The sequence below is a fragment of the Crotalus tigris genome, unplaced genomic scaffold, assembly GCF_016545835.1.
Source record: "Crotalus tigris isolate CLP2741 ecotype Arizona unplaced genomic scaffold, ASM1654583v1 scf7180000017903.3850313, whole genome shotgun sequence".
Lineage (NCBI taxonomy): Eukaryota > Metazoa > Chordata > Lepidosauria > Squamata > Viperidae > Crotalus > Crotalus tigris.
Window position 1 is genome coordinate 1,302,865 of NW_024096713.1, and position 14,618 is coordinate 1,317,482.

At 36.8% G+C, this 14,618-nt stretch overlaps 1 protein-coding gene across 2 annotated transcripts in view; it reads left to right on the top strand.

Annotated features, from left to right (window-relative positions):
• SPTBN1 (spectrin beta, non-erythrocytic 1) overlaps window positions 1-14,618 on the top strand; it is a 220,935-nt gene that overhangs the window by 58,728 nt on the left and 147,589 nt on the right. Inside the window, exon 2 of one of the 2 annotated variants that reach the window (XM_039344336.1) lies at window positions 3,317-3,512. In XM_039344336.1, the coding sequence (XP_039200270.1) occupies window positions 3,365-3,512 (148 nt within the window). In that variant the 5' untranslated portion in view covers window positions 3,317-3,364. Of the gene's footprint in view, window positions 1-3,316; window positions 3,513-14,618 lie in introns of those variants that run through there. The other variant, XM_039344337.1, reaches the window with a different exon arrangement.

The window sequence follows — 14,618 nt, forward strand, 5'->3', positions numbered from 1 at the left end:
ATTGCTTTTTTTTTTTTGCTCTCTGGAGTATCAGCCAGATGAAACAATAAAATCCAATCAAACAAATCAGAGCAGAACAGAATGCTCTAACCTTTTTGAACCTGGTAGACTGCTGGAAAATTGGAACTGAAAAGTCCCAGAATCCCCCACTAGCCTAGTTGTTGCTTGGGGATATTATGGCACAAGGTCATTAAAGGTCTTGAAAAATCAAAAACATATTTAGTTTGTGCCAAAAGGAGATCAGAGGTGGGAAGAAAATTCTAGAGATAGTACCATAGTAGGAAGGGACCTGCCACTGAATATGCCTGATTCAGAATGAAATGTCACTAGTGATGTCTATGGAGATTCTCAATCATCCAGATCATGGTTGTCCCAGAGGCGCTTTTTGAAAAGGCAACTGGACTTTCTTTGTTTTGCTTGAAGACATTTTGCTTCTCATCCAAGAAGCTTCTTCAGAAAAGAAGGAGAAGGAGAAGCTGCTTCTTGGATGAGAAGCGAAATATCTTCAAGCAAAACAAAAGAAGTCTAGTTGCCTTTGGGACAATCTCTGGGGAAGATTTAATGGAGGATTTAATGGAGGTGCGGGGCTGAGTTGGAGTAACTTGATAAAATAAGATGAGTGAACTGTCAAGCACTGCTTTAATTTAGAAAGAGAAGTGCTTTCTGCACCAAACTGCAAGAGACAGGAGTGCTCCATATTTAGATTTTTCTCTCTCTCTCTCCAAGATAATAAAGCCTGATAACTCCCTGCTCATTTAAAAAAGAGGGAGCCTTTTAGTCAGAAAACTAAACTAATATTTCTGATTGTGTCAGGAAAAAAGACATTTGGTAATTCAAAGTAATGTTGGCTACAGCTGTTTATTCTTCACAACTGGATTACTCAACAGCAGTTTGGTTTTGTTGTTTTTATGGTCAATATTTAACTATTGCACTCCAGACAATGAAGGTTTTTCTAATCTTCCTGATACATGTTGACCATTTCAGGAAACAGAAAGGAGAAGTAACCAAATACTCAGACTGGTTCTATAAATAGGATAAAATAAGGTGCTAGAAAAGCCAGTGAGCAGTACAGTACTTCAGATTATTTAGGAGGAAAAATGATTTGAAGATCAGGAGAGTATAAACTCAGTATTGCCTGGAACTTATTAAAGTAGCTGCGTCTGTTTTCAGGATTCAGTGCTCATAATAGCTCTACAATCCTGAAAAATCACTTGAATGCATTAACAAATTGCAGCAGTTATAGTTTTTGCATTCTGAATCTGTGTTCTGGATTTCTTCTTCCCAATTAAATTGGAAATATTGCAGAGCTTCAGAGCAAATCCAGATTACATTTTTCTAGTGCTCCTTTATGCAGAAATAAAATATTTATTATATTATATTTATTTATGTGTATTTTATTTATAAGTAGAAAGTTCTTGCATTAGAAGAAAAGCTATTCTTTCCATTACTTACAGAGAGCTGAGTTTGGTTTATTTCTCTGGATTTTTAGATTTTTTTCCCTCTTACACAAGATAAGTATTTGAAAATGAAATCTCAAACTGAAATTATCAGAAAAATTCCTATCTCATCTTGCAAAACAAAACAAAACAAAACCCTAAACCTAATTTATGTTCCTAATGTACATATCGGGAGTGGACTTGTTTCTTTAAAATATCTTGAAATACACTTGATTTGCAGTTAACTGCATTTTGATTTGGGCCTTTTCCCTAAAGGAAAATACTTAATTTGGTGAACAAGAAGAAATCTAAAGTTTTTCTTTTCTATTTGCTGCATGAACAATTTATTCTAATGTACATTTAAAGTACCATCAGAAAATTAAACAGTCCTCAAATTATGTAACAGTCTTAATATGAAAAACATGATACTTGCAATAGAGACTTGCACCATAGAAAGTTTCTGTTCAATACTTCAAACTGCCAGTCATGAGCCACGCCCTTATGCAAGCAACTTCATTCCTTCACCTAGTTTTGTGTTAATCTGCATAAATAGTTGCTATTCTGTAGCCACAGGATATGGTGAGAACATGGATACTCTTAGGTATTTGTTTTAAAATAGATGTTTATACAACTGCAACCTTTGGTGGTTTTCTACATTTGCTGATATTTCTCATGTGGAGAACATCTGCATGAGAACAGATGCAACATCTCATGAGAAATGTTGGCTGTGGGGAGATGTTGGCTAGATAAGCTTTTAGGCCTGCAGATTGAAAGTAGAATTATAGGCAGGAGTTTTTGACCAAGTTACTAATGCTGTCGGGACATGTCTCAGTCAAAAAGAAGTGGCTAAGAATGATAGATGATCGTAAGTTACTCCCTCTGCTACTATGGCTATAAAAGTAATACAGAGAATGCAGGCACCTGCAACATGAAGATGAAAATTAGGACTGCAAAAATCTGGATGATCACTAAATATAAAAGACGCATATGCAGAAAACTCTAAGAGTTCTTAGCAATTTGAACGATCAATTTAAAAATGGATGTTAAAAATAGAGCCTATTGTATAAGTATAGTGAATGCAAGGTGAGATAGGAGTGACTGATTTTGCCTGTTAAAATCACAGTGACCCTTAGAATCTCTAAACTGGGGTTTTTCAGATGGGTTTGCATAGAACTCTAGAGTTCTGCAAGGATTTGAATGTTTTTTTTGTGGGATAGGGGAGAACTTTGAATGCCCTCATGCATCCATTCTTGCTACCATTCTACTTTACCACTCTCACTTGCTGTATCAGCAGTGTTCTGCTCAGAATGCATTAGATTGCCTTTCCCTACCGCTTGTGTCTTTTGTCTTCTCACTTGCACAGGCCCAATCGCTTACTTTTATGGAGGCTGCTTGCAACAACTAAGCCTCATTGAGCTATGTGAAATTAATAATGAATAGAATTGCACTGTTCAGTCAACAACCTCAGTTGCTTTGCTGCTCTTCCTCCTCTTTATGCTTTCTTAGTGATGGAGAGGCAAGAGGGAAATAAACTCAGACATTAGTTCTTAATATTACTGAATGCTTTTTAACTATTATCTAGTATGGATACTGTAAAGGGAGAAGGGAAAACCATATCAGCTCATCTTCAGTATTACTGATGTGAAAACCATTTTTGCAGCTGGGGAATTATCACTAGAAGTCAAAACACACTCTGTTTGGGAACACAGCAGTGAACTGCCCCAGCCAAATGCTGCTTTGGAAGTGCACAGCCATGAATGCACTGAGGAATCTGACCTTTTACTGTACAATGATAGAGCTGATGTTATTTACCCATTTTTTTGAAGCTTCCAAATGATCAATAATTATTTACCCTCACTCCCTCTGTTTCCTTATTGCAGATTTCCTAAGGAGTAGCTGATGCTGAGACCCGCTTGAAAAGATTCAAGATGACGACAACAGTAGCAACAGACTATGACAACATTGAAATCCAACAGCAATATAGCGATGTTAATAACCGCTGGGATGTGGATGACTGGGACAATGAGAATAGTTCTGCTCGGCTGTTTGAGAGGTCTCGCATTAAAGCCTTAGCAGGTAGGAATTTTGCTCTGATTGCTATTGCTGCAGTGGGTTCACTGTGCAGTCTGAGGTTGATTAGAAACAGATAATGTTTGATTATTGCACCTTTCAAACCCAAGAACTACTTTCTGGAAGTGAATCAAATACTCTTGATCAAGAATGATCCTTAAAAAAGACTTCATTTTTACATGTATACGGCCTTAGTTATGAAATAAACACCAAGTGGCCTGCTTGTTTGTATTTGACACTGGAGCAATATTTGAATCTGTCCCTTATGACTTAAACCATGGTTTAAACATCCTGATTTAATGAACTGGTTTTGTTTTAAGGGCCCAAATCATGACTTGAAAGGGCCCAAATCATGACTTGATGCCTTGTAACCTGTAATGTGACTTGCTGTTAAAACCAAATGAAAAAATAATACAGTCAGAGACACTTAATTTCAAGCTACTTTAACGAATTGGAATGCTGATGGGAAAAACTGATTATAATAATGTATATAGTAGGATATAATTTAGTGTGCTGTGCAATTTATATATAATAGGATAACACACTGTAAGCATTTGTACTACAATACATTATTTACACATTTCAATCCAGAAAGAATCATGAAATGCTAATTTCAAAGAATTTATCTTGTAGTTTTGTAATAAAACATCAACTTTATATGTAGAAGATCTTAAATTCAGTCCTGGAATACAACCTTGCTTGTAATCTAGAGAAATACTGTACTATCAATTGGTTGACAGTAGTGAACTAAGAGAACTAACGATCTGACCTGGATAAGGCAATTTCCTACCTTTTATTACTTGGGTTGAATATTTAAGGTACTATTTTCATTTTGTACATTCAGGCATTTGTAACAACAATGGGAAAAGCTGATTGTATAACATGGCAAATGTTTTAGATATATTAATTCCTCATGCTGTGGGTGAATTTAATGGGAACAATATCCTCCACATTAGGGATATATACACCTGCCCATCTTCCCATGTAATGCAAAGCTGTGTCTATTGCCCCTTATGGCAATTTGCACTGGACAAACTGGACAAAAGAATAAATGGACATAATTCTGCTATCAGCAACAATTATATCCTAATACCAGCTAACCTCACTGCTGCCATGCTTCAACAAAGAAGATAAAGATCAATTTGAACACAGAAGAGATGACCTTGTACTCTTTAGGAGATGTAATCTATTTTCAAATAATTAAATGGAGATTAAAGTTTTTTTCCTACCACGGTTGCTTAATAACCTGCTGACTGAGATGAGAGAACGATACACTGTTCCAGCTGCCTTTTCCATAGCTGATCTTTATATGGATTTCCTCCTTAGAGGCAAAATCACAACCTCACTCACTCAATAGCCAATTACATTGCTGGTCACTCTATAAACATCACTGAGAACAATTCAAAGACATTATAATGCTGGTAACAAGTGACATGGATAGTGAGTGATTATATGAACATGATATGAGCCAGTATGTGGTTAAGGTATCAGGCTAGAAACTGGGAGACCATGAGTTCTGGTCCTGCCTTAGGCACAAAGCCAGTTGGTGATCTTAGACTAATCTCTTTTTCTCAGTCCTAGGAAGGAACCACTTCTGAAAAACCTTGCCAAGAAAACTTCATGAATTTGTCAGGCAGTCTCTGAGAATTGAACACAAGTGAATGAAAAAAAAGGGGGGGCTCCTAGGGTGTTTTCATGCCTAAGGCTGGACATTAACCCGACTTTCCTAGGTGCTAACTCAATATTTAAATCACTGCACTACAAAGGTTTTTTCATTGGTTTGGCTCTGATTTATATTCCATTCCATCAGAGTGGTTAAAGCTGCTATTTCTTTCCCCTAATAAATGATATAGTTAATCCTGCTTCTCTCAGTAAAACCCTTATTATTATAAAGTCTCCAACATATAGTTTCATAAATGAACATTACTATACATGATTTTCATTGTCTGTATCCAACCTGTTGATTTCAGCAAGTGCTTTACAGCTATTGAACAGCTGTGATCAAACATAGAATCAGAATAAAGCAGAAGATGATCAAGATTATCCTTCACCTATTTACAGCTGCACTTTGCAGTTATATGGTTTCAGTTTAAGAGAAATGTAGGTCGGGGCCCTTAATCTTTTCAGTCCAGTGAGAAATATTAAGAGTGAAATGTAGATACTCTCACAAAATGGTTGCTATAATGAATGTGACTAATCACAAATTACTTTTGTATCAGAAGGCAAAGAACTGAGTGATAACCAACTCTTAGGTTTGGCTCTGATTTTTATTTATGCCTTTAGATCTATAGAGACCTTTGAACATAGTCTTTGCTTTGTATCATGCTAACTTTTCTTTCATTTTTTTTAATTAAAAGAATATTTAATTGGTTAGGTAGGGACTTGGCAGGTACAAAGGAATGCATAAATGACACATTATTGCTTCTGAAGATGGAGGGAAGGGGGCAAGATCTAAGTCTAACATTTTGCCGTATTCCAAAACCAGTAGGAAATGATAGATAACTGAAGAGCTCCTGGTTTGTTTTGACTTGTCAAAAGAGAAGAATGAAACTGTTGGGAATGTTGTATTAAACTGAAAAACAGTTCTATGAATCCTCCCTTTGAAATACATAGCTATTCAAAAGAACCGGCAACATTCTCACTTTCAGCAGGCAAACAACTGATTTGTCTTAACTGTAATGTACCTAAATGTTACTGAGTTCCCCAGGATTCAAGCTTTTTCTTCCTGGGACTAGGAAGACCTAGATGTGAATTCATTTGCACAGGGTGACTCTGGACTAGTCAGTTTTCCAGTTCAGTTTAATTCACAGGGTCATTGTTGTAGGCAGAATTAACAGAGGGAGTGCTATACTCTGCCTTGTTCTTCAAGCATATCCAAAAAGAGCAACAACAACAACAATAATAGTAATAGTAATAATGCATGCTAGATCCAGTCTGAACATCTGGCTGACTGTGCAACAAACCATAATAATGCTATTTGAACTAAAGTAGAATGTAAGAGAATAGTCAGTAAGAAGATCATAAGAAAAATCCTTATCCCATTATTCTTATTTTATATTGCTTTAATGCATCTGGCATGTATTTTATTGATATTTAATTGAAAAATAATTTGAGGCTCTTTGATATTGGAAGTATTATCATCATTAGAAGAAATTATGTTTCAAAACAAGCTAATTATAAGTTGGAAGCCAATTGGTTTAGGAACTCTTTTAAACCATAAATATACTTACTTGATTCAGAATGTGTAGTCCTAAAACGATCAACCCTTACAGATATTTTGTGATGATTGAAAAACTCAAAGTGCTGGTAGAAACAGTCTTCTGGCTTGAGTTTAAAGTACTGTTTTGACCTGTATCTAGATGTATACTGAGAAGACTCCCTCAGATGCATAAATCAGCTGGAACTATCACATGTTATAACCCATGTCTACAACAGTCTAGTCATTTTGTATCATTTGGATATAGGTATCTGCCAGTAATACTAGTTATGAATCCTACTGAAGCTAGAGGGCAATATCATGTCCTTTATATACTAATCTTTTATCTTGGTGATGGTTACTCAGCTCTCAAAGAAAGAAAATAGAAACTAAAATCTCAAGCTTTCAGGTTGCTTTCTGAAAGCCAAGAAGTTTGCAGTGCTCTAAGCTGGTTGTCACCTCCATACAAATTTCTGTCCTTGATATATTAAGTCATCTGATGTGGGAAAGTCCACACATGATCTAAAGGTTTTTGTATAGTTGGAGTACAGATTAGAGTATGTGAGGAGTATTGGGTCATTGTGACGTGAGATTCCCTCTGCCTTTTGCGGGCAATGCCCTGCATAGGCATTTCAACACACTCTGTAAATGATTTCCTAAATCCTATGGTAGCTTGCCAACATTCCTGACCTCTGAACAAAATGCCTCAGCAGCATGAGACATACTGCAAGGTGGGGCCATGCCAGTTGGGAAGATGCTGAAATTTTTTCTTGTGTGCTTGCAAGAGGAGAACACAAAATGGCCAGCCATAATCTCCAAGTTATTTTCTCCCCCCCTTCTCTCTCTCTCTCTCTCTCTCTCTCTCACACACACACAGAGAGAGAGAGAGAGAGAGAGAGAGAGAGAGAGAGAGAGAGAGAGAGAGAGAGAGAGAGAGAGTGAGTCATTGTGGAGCAAGTTAAAGAGCTCTTGGGGAATGAGAGAAAATTATTCTGTGGAATGGCTGAGGAGCAGGCTGCTATCCAAGTCCTTAAAAAAATTGGACTCGAGTAAGCTAATCAAAGCAGTTACTTAATCCACATATCATACTAAGCCATGTCTTGTTCACCCCAATCTACTGAATAGAACACAACTGGGTAGATTTGTACAACATAGTAAACTATACATCATTATTTATAAGAGATACTGACTAAGCATCTCAAAATATGGTGGCAAATAAACCAAAACACATCATAGCTTGCCACAAAGTGTAACCCAGCCTATGTCCAGCACGGAGTAAGTCTACACAGAGCCTAGGTCAAATATGTCATGTTAATCTTTCATCATAGTAATGTTCTCCAAATATTTTAGAACTGCAGGTGGACGGCAATGGGTTAGTTAACACTGGAAGCTCACAGACATTCCATTACCTAAATATCTCCATTGATTTTAATTGTTTATTTCACACTCTGGTTGAGCGGTAAATAATATATATGAAGTAAAAGGAAGCATATTTTAATTGATTTGAGAAGTTAGCTGTAGATGTGAATTGATGCTAAATTTAGAGCTGCATCATGCTTCTATAAAAAAATAGGTACTCCTTTTCATTTATTTGTTACATGTGCATTTAGAGAGTAGAAGGTTATAATAGGCTATCATTTCACAAGAAATATCTTAAAATATGTCTGAAATATATTTACTAGAATTATTTTTAATATTTAGTTGTACTCTCAACAGCAGGAGATAACAAAGATATAAAGTGTAAAGGCATTAGACTATTTGTTCAGAAAAAAATCCCACACAATTCTTTCAGCATTTGTTCACTGAAAGAAATAGGAGATGATCATTTCCCTGCTTTTTCCTACTTAAATGATTTCATGTACGGTAACAGTAAAGGATACTGAAGGGGATCTGAGAGTGGAATGAAACCTTAGAATGTACATGAAGCTATTACCATTGCTCTATGCTGTCCCTCCTAATATTGTTTACTGCATAGTATGTGACTTACATCACTGTGCCTGCTGTCAGAATTTTGAAAATAAGAGTGAAAGAGGCCCTAAATGATGAAATGAAGGCCCTTCATCTTTTGTAATACTTAGGTCTCCCTTGAGAAATGTTCCTAAAAACTAGGAGGAGAAGCTGGAAGCATTTTCTTTTCCATACCTCCAAAGAATGGAGATGCTCGCTTCCAAACCAAGTGACTACTTGGTTCTTACCCATATTGGGGACATATTGAGAAGTATGCACAACTCATTCTGATATGATAAATATGCATCTCTATTCTTCAGAGAAGTCCTGAAGCTAAAGAGATTGGAAATACAGGTGATCCTCGACTTATGACCACAGTTGAGCCCAAAATTTCTATTGCTAAGCAAGACAGTTGTTAAATCAGTTTTGGCCCACTATATGACCTTTCTTGCCATAGTTGTTAAGTGAATCACTGCAGTTGTTAAGTTAATAACATGGTTATTAAGAGAATCTGGCTTCCCCATTGACTTTGCTTGCCAGAAGGTCGCAAAAGGGGATCAGATAATCCAAGGACTCATAAGTATGAGTCAGTTGCCAAGCATCTAAATGATGTATCATGTGACCACAGGGATGTTGCAGTGGTCATAAGTCACTTTTAGTGCCATTGTAACTTTGAACGGCCACTCACAAACTGCTGTAAATCGAGGACAATCTGTACACATCTTCCATGTTTCATTTGGAAATCTTGCATATTCCTATGGGACAGTTGTTCTTGGCAACACACAAAAAATTCTGTACTCTCGAGCTTTTACTGTAAATATAGGACTGCTTCCATTAACAGCCTTATATGTGATTAGCAATTACGAACGCCATCACCTCCCACTTTGACTGGGGCTCATCCAAAGAGAATAAAAAGGAACTTTATGCTTTGTCCCCTGCTAGCTTCCTAGCTTGGAATGAAGAGGTAATGTTTTGTGGTGAGCATTTGAAAGGAACTTGAATTTGATACAAAGTTCCAACATATCCAATTCAATTTAATTGAAGGTTGTATCCTACTTTATGGTCATTTGTATTTTCCAAGATAGAATAATAGAATTAGGATTCTATTTGGGCTAGCGAGTTCAACCCCATACTTAGCATAGAAATAAAAATTAAGAATCTAAGTTTAATTGTTGTCCACCCTCTGCTTGAGTATGTCCAATGAAGAGGGATGCATTATTAGTAGTTAGATTCTCTCTCCCTCAGGCAGATGGATCATTGTTATAGCTGCCATTTAAATCATATCCAAATATGTTTGGATATTTCGTTTCAAATATTGATCTGAACTATTTGATGGTCTGATAAAGACCATGTTGCCTATCTTTAGGTTGAAGAATTAAGTTTGAAATTTGAGTCGTCTACCAGCAAAGCCTCAGCCTTTTATTATGCTATAATTTTCTTCCCATTTTATAGCATGTTTTGGGACATGTCATTTCCAGCACTTTCTTATATAAATGCTGTGAAACGTCTGCAAGACTAAGTTAAGTAATATTGGTACTATAAAAGTTTAGAGGGCCGCAGAAGCAATAGAGACAACCAGAGGTTAAGTTCTGCAAAGGGCATTTGAAGGAATTACTTAGTAGCAGATGGAAACATAAAACAAAAAGTGTCTGACTGAGATTTTCTCTTGTTTAATCGAGAGCTGGTATCCTTGAGACAGCTGGCCCCTTCAGTCTCAAGGTGAAACTATATTAGAGCTATTTTGATGAGGAGACATACAAAAATCTCTCCAGTTAATCTGGAGCAGTTTTAAGTTCATGGTAAAATCCAGGTGAAAGTAAAACAAAAAACAACAACCTACAACTGTGAATATTCAGATTTACTGTGGTTTTGGGATTTTGTTTGATAAGACTTAATATATATCCCCGTGAATTACAACGCTTGACCGCATACAATCATTGCTACTTTTTGTTACTCAAGAAATTCCATTTTACTCTTGAGCTTTCTGAAACTGGTCTAAATTTCTGAGTTTTGTGGAAATTCTGCCAGTTGGCCCAGAGGGATTTGAAAAGTAGCTGGTTTATTATTATTATTATTATTTATTTTACCCCACACACATCAATCCATATTCCAAGATTTAATAGCAGGAAATAGGTTCATTATCCAATTAGAACAATTCCTTCTAAACAAAAGAGAAAACCCTCAGCAGGTTGCAAAATAAACTGGGCTCTGATAAAATGGTATCTAACCTTAGCAAATAGTATTTACCTTAGTGCTTGAGCATTTAGTATGAATTAAACAAAGACAAGAGGAGTTTGGGAATTGTACATTGCACAATTTATTTCAGGACCGTTACAGATGATCTCATGGTAAAAGAATAGATTTGATTGCAGAAAACAGATATAGAAATGAGTACTATAGCCAAAACTTTTTTTTTTTAAAGTATCTGAAAGGAACAAATAGCTAGGATGAAGGGAGCTTAGAATGTTGAAAAAGGAAAGGGGGAATTGGCTTTGGAGCATTTTCAATAAATACACAAAACAAGTGTAATGTTTTTAACTCATATGTTTAATTGGATTCTCTTTACCTAATTTTAGGACTTCTGTGGAAAACAGATCACATAGGTAATATTTATGCAGAGATATTGACAATTCAGAAGGTTCACAAATTTTTAAGCACCACTATACATGCTAACTTACCTGTTATCTAATAAGATACAACGATTGGTTTGTACACGTGAAATGCATGTGCAAGAGAGGAGAACTATGGTTACCAGCTTGTTCAGCTTGCCCATTTGAATGGAGAAGGAAGTAAAACGAGAATGCATGAGAAACAGCTGATTGAGTATTAAACAAATAAATACACAAGCATATATACAAAATTTGTCCAGGATTTGATAAATGGAATTAGGAGGATAGATGCTTGAATCCATTCAAATGGAATATGTAGATGTAGCTGGCTATTAACTCTGGAAGTGTTAAAGAACTATTCTTTATATCTTGGCTTGCTTAAGATAGGTAGAAACAAACTGAATGCATTGTAAGAGGGAGAATCATGACAATATAGTAGAGGTTGCCAATAATAAAATGGCATAATAAAAATAAAGAAAGTCCAGTTGCCTTTTGAAAAGCACCTTTGGGATTTGGGGGAGAGTTTTATGTGGTAAAAATAATACCTTAAGCACTCATAATCTTACAACCATAGTTAGCCATATAAAGACATCAAAACAAAACAAAAATGCCAATTAGAGACCATATTTTTGGCCATACACACAACACATATATTGACAAAATATGTATAGGCAATCAAAGGCTACACCATTTTACATCTCTGAACTTGTATAATTGAAGTTTTATTCTAATGTTCTTAATCTCATATCATAGATTGCAGTTGGCAAGACTATGAAAATATGAAATCAAATGACCTCAAATGGAACAAAATTTTGAATAGGGGAGGAGAGAACTCAAAACATCATTATTATTTTTATTCATGTGCCTATTTTGAAATCACAAAAGTGATGCAACTGAAAACAACTAGATTCCCCACCACCACCTTTTTCCGCATTAGTGAAGGTTTTTATCAAGAGAGAGAGGAAAGCCAGTGCTACAAGAGCATCAGTCTGATGTATATTATTTAAGTCTACATCTGTTCATCCCTTGGCATTTGAAGAGACTAATCCATGGTAATAATAGGCTGGCTGATATTTGCCAAACTGAATGGATGGCACATTTTATATCCGCTGGAATACCAGCTGAACAGGAGAAAAGCAATGTCTGCTTCAAAAGGAGACCATTAACCTTAGCCCAGCTCTGCTGCTCAGGAGGAGAGGAAAAGCACTTACTATAGTAATAATAATAATAAAGTTGGAAGGGACCTTGGACGTCATCTAGTCCAACCTCCTGCTCAAATAGGAACCCTACACCATTTCAGACAAATGGCTGTCCAGTCTCTTCTTAAAAACTTCCAGTGTTGGAGCATTCACCGCTTCTGGAGGCAGGTTGTTCCATTGGTTAATTGTTCTAACTGTCAGGAAGTTTCTCCTTAGTTCTAAGTTGCTTCTCTCCTTGATCAGTTTCCATCCATTGCTTCTCGTCCTGCCTTCAGGCACCTTGGACAATAGCTTGACTCCCTCTTCTTTGTGGCAGCCCCTGATATATTAGAACACTGTTATCATGTCCCCCCCCTCGTCCTTCTAGTCATTAAACTAGACATACCCATTTCCACCAAACGTTGCTTATATGTTTCAGCCTCCAGTCCCCTAATCATCTTTGCTGCTCGTCTCTGTACTCTTTCTAGAGTCTCAGCATCTTTTTTACATCGTGGTGACCAAAACTGGATGCAGTATTCCAAGTGTGGCCTTAATAAGGCATTGTAAAGTGGTATTAATACTTCACGTGAACTTGATTCTATCCCCCTGTTAATGCAGCCCAGCACCGTGTTGACTTTTTTGGTAGCTGTAGCACACTGCTGGCTCATATTTAAGTGATTGTCCACTAGGACTCCAAGATCCCTCTCACAGTTACTACTATTGAGCAAGGTACCCCCTATACTATACCTGTACATTTGGATTTTCTTGCCTAAATGTAGAACCTTACTTTTTTCACCATTGAATTTCATTTTGTTAGATAGCGCCCAGTGTTCAAGTCTGTCCAGGTCCTTCTGTATCTTAAGCCTGTCTTCTGGAGTGTTGGCTATTCCTGCCAGCTTGGTGTCATCCGCAGATTTGATGAGTTTCCCATCTATCCCCTCGTCCAAATCATTGATGAAGATGTTGAAGAGCACTGGGCCTAGAACAGAGCCCTGAGGCACCCCACTACACACTTCCCTCCATGTAGATGCAGTTCCATTAAGGACCACACGTTGAGTACGGCCGGTCAGCCAGCTACGAATCCATCTGGTGATGATGCTGTCTAACCCACATTTTTCTATCTTATCGAGTAGTAGGTTGTGATCTACTTTATCAAATGCCTTACTGAAGTTCACGTAAATTATATCCACAGCAGTCCTCTGATCCACTAATTTTGTCACTTGGTCAAAGAATGCAATAAGGTTTGTCTGGCATGATCTGTTTTTCACAAACCCATGTTGGCTTTTAGTAATGACTTTGTTTGCCTCTAGGTGTTTGCTGATTCTTTGTTGGATTATCTTTTCCAGAATCTTCCCAGGTATTGAGGTCAGGCTGATAGGTCTGTAATTTCCTAGATCCATTTTTTTTCCTTTTTTGAAGATGGGAACTACATCAGCTCTTTTCCAGTCCTCTGGTAGTTCTCCAGTGCTCCAAGATCTTTGGAAAATGTAGTTCAGTGGTTCTGAGATCACATCTGCCAGTTCCTTGAGAACCTTGGGGTGTAATCCATCTGGTCCTGGTGATTTGAACTTGTCTAGGCTGGACAGGTGCTCACTTATCATTTTCTTGCCTATCTTAACTTTTATTTCTATACTGTTTTTTATGGCACTATTTTTGATAGGTTGGTCTGTTTTTTCCCTTTGTGTAAAGACAGATGCAAAAAATGAGTTAAATAGTTCTGCTTTCTCCCTATTGCTAGTCACCTTCTTACCACTTTCACCCACTAATGGACCAATTGTTTCCTTCACTTTTTTCTTGTGGTAATATAGGAGCAGGCATGCTTATCTTTGAAATGGGCTATTAGCAACTATGGAGATCTGAAGGCTGGAGAAAGGGTTTTCATTCAGAGAAGGCAAAAGGGGGTCTTCTAAACTCTTGAGACCTTTTTACAGTGCAAATATTTTTCAGCTTTACTAGTAATCAATCAATATTTGACTGAAGAGGCAATTTTAAACAATCAGAGTGAGCTAAGGTACAAATGTTACTAATTGTACAATTGCTGATTATATTCTGTATTTCTGCTTGAGCTTTTCAATTTGCTTATCTAAGCTGGAGTGCATATGCAATATTCTGATTTTGAGGTTCACTATCGTCATCTCAGCTATATGATTGGAAGACATGGGTACCAGAGAGCACAATAAGC